This window comes from Chenopodium album, chromosome 3 (assembly GCF_948465745.1).
Source record: "Chenopodium album chromosome 3, dcCheAlbu1.1, whole genome shotgun sequence".
NCBI classification, from domain to species: domain Eukaryota; kingdom Viridiplantae; phylum Streptophyta; class Magnoliopsida; order Caryophyllales; family Amaranthaceae; genus Chenopodium; species Chenopodium album.
In genome coordinates this window covers 1,132,403-1,143,466 of record NC_137836.1, presented here as the reverse complement: position 1 = coordinate 1,143,466, position 11,064 = coordinate 1,132,403, and the positions used below count along the sequence as shown (strand labels likewise).

Here is an 11,064-nt window from a genome sequence, read left to right as displayed (position 1 = left end):
TCATGGGAGAAAGGAAGGTCTTGAACAAGTATTATCCTGCAGATTTTGATCCTGCTAAAATCTGCAGACGAAGACGATTCAAAAATCAACAACAAATGAAAGTGAGAACAATGTTGCCTATGACTATACGCTGCAACAGTTGCGGGAATTACATGTATCCCGGCACTAAGTTGAATGCTCGAAAGGAACAAGTCATTGAAGATACATACTTGGGAATCAAGTCTTATAGATTTTACTTTAAATGCACAAAGTGTTCGTCTGAGATCGTCAAGAAGACCGACCCAAAGAACGCAGATTATGTGGTTGAGGCTGGTGCAACACGCCCGTGGATGATCCAAGATGAGAAACCAGAAGAAATTGGAGATGCAGTCAAGTGTTTGGAGAATAGAAGCTTGGACTCGAAGCGAAAGATGGATGTCCTGGCGAATCTTGAGGAGGTAAAGTCGATGAAGGCAAGGCGTGCGACAGTGAGCGTAGATACAATGCTTGAGGCCTTAAAGAATAATACGAAAAACGAAGAGGAGGCCGAGGAGGAGGATGAGGCCCTTATTAAATCCATATTTTATGTGCGAAAGATTCATGATGATGATGACAGTGATGAGATACCAAATAATGTCAGTGTCAAGAAACTCAAACTTTCAACGACAATCAGTACTTTAACTCAAGACGACGAAACTTCAGATGGTAAGCAGCAACCTACCTTGATTGTTCCGGCTCAGAGAGTCAAATTCATGGTGGTGAGGAAACCAGTACCAGTTTCAAAGGAAGATACGGCGGCTCTCCAATCACTCTGTCAATACGACAGTGGAGATGAATAAGTTACAAGTAGTGTTTCCTGATTCCATCTATTACAAGAATATATATACTAACTAGATTGTATATTTGAGTTTGTTAAAATAATTTTAAGTGTTTGATTTTTTTGGAATAACTTTGTATGTCTGCTAGCACTAACTTTTGTTTATTAACTAAAGGCAATGTGATTGCAAGGATTTAGTTTATCCTGGCTGAAATCTTTTAAAGAATGTACACTAACTTTTGTTTTAAAACTTGAATACAGAAGCATGATTTATTACTTCTTAGAGGTGAAAGTAGTGACAGCCTGTATGGTGGCTGCAGCAGTTTGTATGACCACCAAAGTGATGAAATATACAATCGCCCATGGTTGGCTGAAATACTCTTGTTGAAGGATTGCCTTCAACCAACGTATATTATACTTGCCGCGAAACTTGTTCAGCTGCATACAGGTGTCTGAGTAGGATGAATAGTCTGCCAGTATATGCTTTGTGATAGAATTAAACAGATCTGCTACCACTGCATCAGACTCTAACCAGTTCTGAATAATTTTACTCTTCACAAGCAGCGCGACATCTTCTTTGGAATTGATCAGGTCGTCCATGAAGCACATATAGTCGCTGACACATCTGCTCCCACTGTTAGCTGTATGATTGTACAGCTCATGTGCCATGACGTTCCTGAAAAATGTTTCGGTGTGATGCCACATTGTCAGAGGTGGCATCTTCAATACCCCTCGCTTACTGTCAAACTTTATCTCCAGCAGTGGAGTTTCACTACATGATTTCTCAAACAGAACACCGGCCTTTGCAAGTCGAGTTACACTAGGAACTCGAATGTCATGTGGTGTTTCCATGTTGCAAAGACATGGAAACTCTCTCATATGCTTAATGTTTATCCTTTGTTCCTGTTTGACTCCTGAGGAAGTGCTTTCCTCAGCTTGGACCTGGTCTGCAGTGATTTTTTTCGCTGTTTTTGTGTTATGTCTTTGATCTGATGTGAAAACACCACTTTGCTCTGCCTTTTTCACTATGCCTGAGATGATTTGAGGTGGTAGACAGCACATCCTTAGAAAACTAACAAAATGAGCAGTCATTTCAGGATTTTTTGTTCTTAGATCGACGTCCTCTCTAGTTAAGACGTGTGTTGTATTAGGAATCGACGTCCTTAATGCACAATAAACAATGTCATGAAATTTTGGTACATCTTCTGAACTAAAAACTTGATTTTTCAGGAATTCTTCAATAGCCTTTGAAAATGTGAACTCAAATATGTGTTCAAGGACAAAATATGGAAGTTGATTCTCTAGCAAAGTAAGGTCACGTCGAACTTCAAAGGATGTTCTCGTGCTTTGAAATATAAAATCATTTGCAGGCTCCCAATCTTCATAAACTTCCTCAATGAATTTATACATCCCATTAAACGTTCCCCCTACTTTCGTCGATTCACAAGCTCTTGTTGTTTCTCCTAGTTCTTTACTTGTCGATTCCATTTCAATTTCCAAGTATGACAGCTTTCGGATCTTCCTACAGAGGAACTCAACTATGAAACACCCATCGATAAGTAGCATGTCAACAAACTCTTCCTTGCTAAGCTTTATGCTTTCAGCATAGCTTTTGCGCGCCTCAACTTCAAGCTTCTCCACCTCCTCGACATAAACTTTTATCTCTTCTTCAAGTGTAGTTACCTTTCCTTTCTGATCACTAACATTGCTGGTTTTCGAGCCCCAAAAACGTCGTCTGATCAAATCCCTTGCGTATACCAACTTATGTTCCTCCATGACACTATACTTGTCATCTCTGTGGTGAAAAGGACCAATTGAGACATGAAAAGGAGTGTATGCATTTTCATTCAGTCTCCTTAAATGTTCAGGAACTCTGAAAATACATGGTTGTTTAACAAATAATTTTGTACACGCTGCATTAATGAGTAGTGCCAAACTTGGCTTAGATGTTTCTCCTGCTAACATAAAATTATTGCTTTATTAGCATGGGAATATCATTACAAATATCAAATTTAATTTACATAGCAACGCCTCCAAATATAACTTAGCCCATGTCCATATCACCTTACAATTATTTTAGTTCAGTAAAAATAATTTCATTTCAATAAAAATCAATAACTTTAAAGAACAGAAAATTAATAAAAATAATTTTAGTTCAGTAAAAATAGTTTCACTTCAGAAAAAATAAGGTGAAGTGAACGGGGCTTTACAGCAGTAATTTGAAATTAGATTTGAAACCAACATTATTACCAGGGAAGTCCTTATTGATGAGCTTGATTGCTTGCATTATATTGTGGTTTGCTCAGCCCTTTCGTCGAGTTTTTCTAGCCACGATTAACCACTGCTGTTTGTATGTGATTGCAGATCGAACTGATGGCAGAGAAGTGGTTAAACTGGTCATAAACTCGATCTAGCTGTTCATAAAAAATAAATCAGATCTTTAAGAAAGATATAAATAGACTCATCCGATCCTTATGTTAGTATTTTCATAAAACCATACATAATTAGTGAGAAATTAGCAGCACATTTTTCATACTAATTTACGACTCTATACATCCCACACTTACTGATTATTACAAAAATAATGATAGTAATTAAAAAATCAGATACTAAAGTATTATAATTTACACTTCTTTATTCTGGTAAAATGTTAAATTAGATGGAAATCAGAGAAAAAAAATATATACTACGTATAAAAAATGAATACAGCTATAGAATCAAATTTCCTCAAAAAAAAAAATAAATAAATAAATAAATGTCTAATAAGCAACAAATGTTTTTAAATTCTGTATATATGTAGTTTTCCTGATCTTTTAACTTATTTTTGGACTCGGATCGGGTCAAAATACAAGATAAGGTTTTCTAATATATTACTCGTATTGGATAATTTGTACCATACTGTGTATTACTCAGTATATTGTTTTGAAAAAGTGTGTATAAAGATAGGAATTTATTGATTTTTTAAAAAAAATATATAGGAAATTATTGTTTCTATGACTCTACCAATGGATCGGGTCAGGTCAAAATACAAGATAAGATTTTCTAATATATTATTGGATAATTTGTACCATACTGCGTATTACTCCGTATGTTGTTTTGAAAAAGTGTGTATAAAGATAGGAAATTATTGTTTCTATGACTCTACCAATAGATTGAGCAAATCTTTTTTTTTTTTTTTTTTTTTGACAACAATTGAGCAAATCTAATAGAAAAAAAAAAAAAAAAAAAAAGAAAAAAAAAAGAAAAAAAGAAGGGAAGTATATTTATTGTTGAAAAGAAATTGGAGCTCAATTGCTCTTTTGTGTATAAATACTTGTATTTGGACATGCCTTACCTTTCTATTAGTCGTTTTTATAAGAGTTCTTTGAATCTCTTTTGGCTTTTTCTTTCTCACTTTCCTCGAGATTTCCTCACCCCTCTTATTTTATTTTAATCTTCTCTTTGATTCTAAGCTACCACCTTGAAAAATTCTTCCTTAATTACTTTATTGCTTCAATCGACTAAGAACGCACTGTATTAAATTCATAAGAATGATGGTGATGGAGTTGATAAGAGAATACTTTGTATAAGGTTGATATATCTAGAATATGCGCAGAAAATTCTCATACTAGTTAGTATAATATCACACACTATATAATCTCAATTAAGTTTTTGGAGGAAAAAAATAGTCATTATGCAATCTTGTTGAATTCCTATAAATACCTATTAATAAGACTAGGAATTGAGTATATTTATATTAATTATATTGGTCCTTGAAACCATGTACTTCATACAAGCAAAGGCCATGTTCACTTTACCTTAAAAAAATAATATTCAATAAAAATAATTTGAATTCAGTAAAAATTAGTAACTTTAAAGAAGACATATAATAGAAAACAGTAAAAATAATTTCAGTTTAACAAAAATAATTTCAGTTCAGTAAAATTAATTTCATTTCCGTAAAAATAATTTAAGTTCAGCAAAAATAATTTCAATTTAGTAAAAATAATTTCACTTCAGCAAAAATAAGGTGAAGTGAACGGGGCCTAATCTAGTTACTCTAGTATGGTAGCTAGGGTTAATATCCAATAATTGGTCATTAGGGAGTAGACTAGAGAATTGCATGTATAGTATATACTCCATGGTTTTAATTTTCTATATTTCTTCAATTTAAAACAATTAGTCTCAATTCAAAGACATACTTAGGGCTTGTTTACATTTACTGAGCTGAATGAACTGAACTGAACTGATTAAAGCTGAACTGAACTGAAATGAATATAAGTGAAATGAATATTTTATGAGAGAAGAAAATTCAGAGTTGAACTGAACTGAAATTAAGCTGAAGTGGACAGACCCATAATTTTCTAATTTTAACAATTTTTCTTTAGCTTGCCTTTTTTTTACTTGACGGGTAGTTGGTTGCTCAGATCGTGCATTGGCTGGTTTGATTACCTCCCTCAATTATTTGCTTTGATTAACTATAAGTGGTGTTTGTACAAAATTGTTTGGTGAAATTAGCTTATATCTTGTAGTTGTTTAGTTACTTGAATGCATGAAATGACATATAAGTACTCCATATTAAAATAAAGTATCAACACTTAGTAGGGAGATAAAAGTTTTGTTGTTTTGTTAACTTTTGGATTGAAGTTGCCTGTTGTCATTATTTGGCTAAAATTTCACAATAAATACTAACAATAGGAGTAGGGAGAATGCACAGGCTAAAAGTCTAGTAGCTAGGGTTATGCATCACATATCCAAATATCCAATTGGTCATTGGAGGAGTAGACTAGAGAATCTATACTTCTATACTTAGTATTTAAAAACACAAATCACAAATTTTACACATGGCAACACAATTCACAAGTCACTATTCACCCCATATGCCACATGTCATCTCTCTTTATATTTATGTTTAAGTCTTTATGTATTATACAACTTGCAAATTCAAGTAAGAAAATGAAGTGTTTCATTTCCACCATAATAAAATAATGTTTTAATTAATACACATTACATAAACATATAAATTATAATAAAAATTGTCTTTTCATCTCCTAGATTTTAAATATAATTTAAAATAATATGTCATTTTATATCCCACAATCTTCACGTGTATACATCTAACTAAATTCATTCATCTTCTTTCACGGTTCTATCCTCTTTTTTTTTTTTCTTTTAAGTTTAGAAATGAAACAGTCTTCCTACATGTGAAAATAATTAACCCAAGTAACAACCCGTATATTAAACGGGCCAAAAAGCTAGTTATATATTATACTTCTTCCGTCCTTTTATTAAAGTTTTATTTCTCTTTAACGTGAATAATAAATGTTAGAAATGAAACTTTAATAAAAGGACGGAGAGGGTATTTTATATAGATATCAAATTTCAAATCTAATTAGACAATTAGTTTCAATTCACACGACATAATATTATTTTCCTAACAATTCCTCTTTCAATTATAATACTCCTTCATTTCATAATAAGTAGTAAACCTCTCAAAAATAATAAATTCTTTAGATTACTTCCATTTTCGTTTGACGTAGGGGATCGGAGTTTCAGCGAAGCTTCTATTTGGAGACTGACCTAGTTAAATTTGACTGATTAAACTTCAAATTATTTCATTTTTAATCCTAATTTCTTAATACAAGTAATAATTAAGCATGAAGCATGCAACTAATGGAGTTGTTCTGCTTCTGCCGACTGTGCTGTGTTATTTAGAGCTTTACTAATATACCTAACATGTATTTTGAGTAAATTGAGTTGTAGAGTTGGTACTAAAATCTATTCCCCCAAAAAAAACAAATAATGTTGTACTTTTTTTTAAGAAAATAATGTTTGTACCCGTATTTTAAGGTAGTTGATTCTATTTTCGGTTCAACTCCTAATACATGTTAATTAAACAATACTCGGTATTGTATATTATTGTCTAGTTGCAAACTTAAATAGGTTGAGCATGTAGTTTGAACCTATCAAAATATGATTATAATACTTTCCATAAATATACAACTCAATCCTCAATAACGACATTTCAATTACAACTTAAAGATTCCATTATGAACATACATTAGTGTCTAGTTGCGAATTATAATAGGTTGAACCTATCAAGATACAAGTATATGGGTGTGTTGTACTTTTTGTTGGAAGTTCTTGATATAAAATAAGAGGGATGAGGAAAAACAAGAGAGAGAGAAAACAAATGAAAGGGGAAAATCCCACATTGGTTGGGGGGAAAGGTTTTTCCTTGTTTTTATATTGTAGTGCCTTAACACTACTTAGTTGAGTGAGTGGGAGTTAAGTGTTACTCCACACACACGCGCGCGCGCGTCGAGCCGAGTCGGGCCTCGGGGCTTGGGGAATGCGATGCGCGGGCGTGGGTCCTTGTTATCTTTTTGGAGAAATTTTAGCCAGATTCGTCCCTCGTTTTACGTTTCATGTCTCCCTTCTACTGCCTATATATACTCGTTGCTTTTTCCAGTCAAAAATACACAACACATTCAGTTATCTCTCCTCTCTAAAATTATCTAAACACGAGTTTCTTCTGTTCTGTTTTCTGGGCAAGTATTCTGAGTTCCAGTCGGGTTTGTGAGTGCACATAAACTCCGGCGCCGTGCTTATCCTGGAGGGCGACCGCTTCTAGTCTACTGCACCGGGAGGTAGCGCAGAATCGTCTTTTAGGTCAGTGGTTTTCCACGACGCGGCTACTGTCACTTTGGTTCACGCATCAAGAGAAAAGTAATTTCTGTTTTATTGCTTAGTAGTTTAACAATCTAAAAGACGATTATTGTTGAACCTGATGATAAGGATAATTTGTCTGAAAGTGATGTTAAGTTTGCTAAGGATGATAGAACCTGTAAGGGCATGTTGTTGCATTATATGTCGAATAGTCTGTTGGATATTTATATGGGTTTTTATCATGCTAAGGATATTTGGGATGCTTTAGAGAAAAAATATGGAACTGATGATGCTGGTACCAAACGTTATTGTGTTAGTAAGTGGTTAAGTTTTCAAGTTGTTGATGATAAGCCTATTATTGATCAGATTCATGCTTATGAGAGTGTTTGTATTAATATGGCTGCTGAAGGTCTGTCTATTTGTGATACTACCCTTGCTACTGTTCTGATTGAGAAACTCCCTCCCTCTTGGAAGGATTTTCGTAACCAACTCATGCACAAAAAGAAAGACCTAACCTTAGAGGAACTTGCTGTCCACCTCAAAATCGAGGAGGAAAACCGTATCAAAGACAAAACCCCTTCTGCTTTTCCTTCCTCTTCTTCTGCCAAAGCCAACCTTGTTGAACCTAAATCAAACAACCAGTCCAAAGCCAAAAACAGTAACCTTAAGCCTAAAGGGAAGATTCAGAAGTACAAGTTTAAGGGTACTTGTTTTGAGTGTGGTCTGACTGGTCACAAGGCTAAAGATTGCAGGGTCAAGAAGAAGAATGGGTAAAGTCAAGCAAATCTTATTGAGGATTCTGACGTTATTGTTGTTGTTGTTTTAGAAGCTAACTTTACAGGTAATGCTGCTAAGTGGATTGTTGACACTGGAGCTACCAGGCACATCTGCGCCAACAAGGACATGTTCACTACCTATGACAAGGTTGAAGGTGAAAATGTCTTCATGGGCAACTCAGCTTCTGCTTCTATCCAAGGCAAAGGGAAGATCGTTCTCACTCTCACTTCTGGAAAATTGCTTACTCTGACTAATGTTTTGCATGTTCCAGAAATGCGCAGGAATTTAATTTCTGGCAGTTTACTCATGAAAGCTGGACTGAAGCTCTCTTTTGATTCTGATAGATTAGTTCTTACTCGCAATGGGGAATTTGTGGGGAAGGGCTTTTGTAATGGGGGGCTTTTTACTCTTGATGTTAAAGTTGACACTATGAATAAGAATGCTAGTACTTCTTCTGCTTATATTGCTGAGTCTATTGATTTATGGCATGCTAGATTAGGTCACGTTAATATTGATTCTATTAAAAGGCTTAAACACTTAAATTTGATTCCAAGTTTTTCTAACACTGATTTTTCAAAATGCCAAGTTTGTGTTGAAGCCAAATTTACAAAGAAGCCATTTAAATCAGTAGATAGACAGACTGAAGTACTAGAGCTTGTTCATAGTGACTTGGGTGATTTTAACAATCACGAAAGTAGAGGGGGTAAAAAGTATTATATTACTTTTGTTGATGATTGTTCACGTTTTTGCATGGTTTATCTTCTCAGGTCTAAGGACGAAGCTGAGGAAATGTTCCTCAAATATAAAGCTGAGGTAGAAAACCAGTTGGACAAAAAGATTAAAAGGGTTAGGAGTGACAGGGGTGGTGAGTACAGTCCTGACACTCTTAAGGCATTTTGTGAGCAACTTGGCATTGTTCATGAGACGACGGCTCCCTATTCACCCGAACAAAACGGTATAGCTGAAAGGAAAAATAGAACTTTAAAGAATATGATGAATTCTATGCTTATTAGTTCTGGGCTTCCTAATAACATGTGGGGGTAGGCTATTCTTTCTGCTTGTCATGTTTTGAACAGGGTTCCTCACAAGAAGTTTGACAAGACTCCATACGAAATATGGAAAGGTCGAGTGCCAAACCTGAAATACTTGAAAGTGTGGGGGTGCCTAGCAAAAGTAGGCATACCTAGTTTCAAGAGGGATAAAATTGGTCCCAAAACTGTTGATGCTATTTTTATTGGTTATGCTTATCAAAGTGCAGCTTATCGTTTCTTTGTTAAAGGTGCTAACGACTCTTATGCAGGTGGCCATATCATTGAAGCGAGAGATGTTGAGTTCTTTGAGAACATTTTTCCTTTGAAAATGTCTCCTTCTAATGATAGTGGATTACATGCTAGTAGTTCGGTTAGTTTACCTATTGCTAATGCTCCCATTACTAACGATGATTCTGTTTTGGAGCCAAGGAGAAGCAAAAGGGCAAAAAAGGAAAACAGTTTTGGTCCTGATTTTATTACTTCCTGTTTATCTGAATCTTCCTTAATTGATGATGATTTTGTGCATATATTTGTTTTGGAAGATGATCCAAGAACCTATGATGAGGCAATGAGGTCAGTTGATGCTGTTTTTTGGAAAGAAGCAATTGATAGTGAGTTACAATCAATTCTCAATAATAACACTTGGGAATTGGTTGAACTTCCTAGAGGTTGTAAGCCCATTACTTGTAAATGGATCTTTCGGAAAAAGTTAAAGGCCGATGGATCCATAGACAAGTATAAGGCAAGGATAGTGGTAAGGGGTTTTACTCAAAAGTTTGGCATTGATTACTTTGATACTTACTCCCCTGTTACTAAAATTGCAACCATTAGGGCTTTAATTGCTCTTGCTTGCATTTTTGATCTTGTTGTTCATCAAATGGATGTCAAAACTGCGTTTTTGAATGGTGACTTGGATGAGGAGATTTATATGGTCCAAACTGAAGGGTTTGTTGTTCCAGGCCAAGAGAACAAGGTTTGTAAGTTAGTCAAGTCATTGTATGGGCTCAAGCAAGCTCCAAAGCAATGGCATGAAAAATTTGATAAGACTATGACTGGTAATGGTTTTCATGTTAATGAAGGTGACTCTTGTGTTTATTTTAAGCATGATAGTCATGGTTGTGTAATTATTTGTCTTTATGTGGATGATATGTTGATTTTTGGGACTGACTTGGATCGAGTAAATGAGACAAAACAGTTTTTGAGTTCGAATTTCGAAATGAAAGACATGGGTGAGGCAGATGTGATTTTGGGAGTAAAAATCAAAAGGACTCCAAAAGGCATCTGTCTTAATCAGTCACACTATGTTGAAAAGCTTCTTAAAAAGTTTGACTCATTTAATGTCGATCCAGTTAAGACTCCATATGACCCAAGTTTCCACCTAAAGAAAAATAATGGTGATCCACTTAATCAGTCTGAGTATGCTCGAATTATTGGTAGTGTTATGTTTCTAATGAACTATACTAGACCTGACATTGCTTATTCTGTTAGTAGGTTGAGCAGGTACACTCATAACCCAAGCAGTGATCATTGGATTGCTCTTAGGAGGTTGCTTAGGTACCTTAAGGATACTGCGGATTGGGGTTTGCACTACTCCAAATTTCCTGGAGTTTTGGAAGGTTTTTGTGATGCCAACTGGATATCCGATAATGATGAAGTTAACTCTACTAGTGGCTATGTCTTCACCCTTGGTGGTGGAGCTGTATCCTGGAAATCTTGTAAGCAATCCTGTACTACTATGTCTACTATGGAATCTGAGTTTATTGCCCTTGAATTGGCAGGTCATGAGGCAGAATGGTTGAGGAACATGCTTGC

At 35.0% G+C, this 11,064-nt stretch overlaps 1 protein-coding gene and 1 pseudogene across 1 annotated transcript; one reads left to right on the top strand and one right to left on the bottom strand.

Moving 5' to 3' along the window:
* The first annotated feature begins 2 nt into the window (after positions 1–2).
* Positions 3–818, top strand: LOC145621875 (uncharacterized; annotated as a pseudogene).
* A 251-nt stretch (positions 819–1,069) lies between these two features.
* LOC145621859 (putative UPF0481 protein At3g02645) lies at positions 1,070–2,761 on the bottom strand. The gene has a single exon (XM_081676364.1). The coding sequence runs from the start codon at positions 2,759–2,761 to the stop codon at positions 1,070–1,072; it is 1,692 nt and encodes a 563-aa protein (XP_081532490.1).
* Positions 2,762–11,064: the final 8,303 nt, after the last annotated feature.

Coding starts and splice junctions, on each gene's coding strand:
- LOC145621859 (XM_081676364.1), bottom strand. CDS start 2,761: ATGTTAGCAGGAGAAACATCTAAGCCAAGTTTGGCACTACTCATTAAT.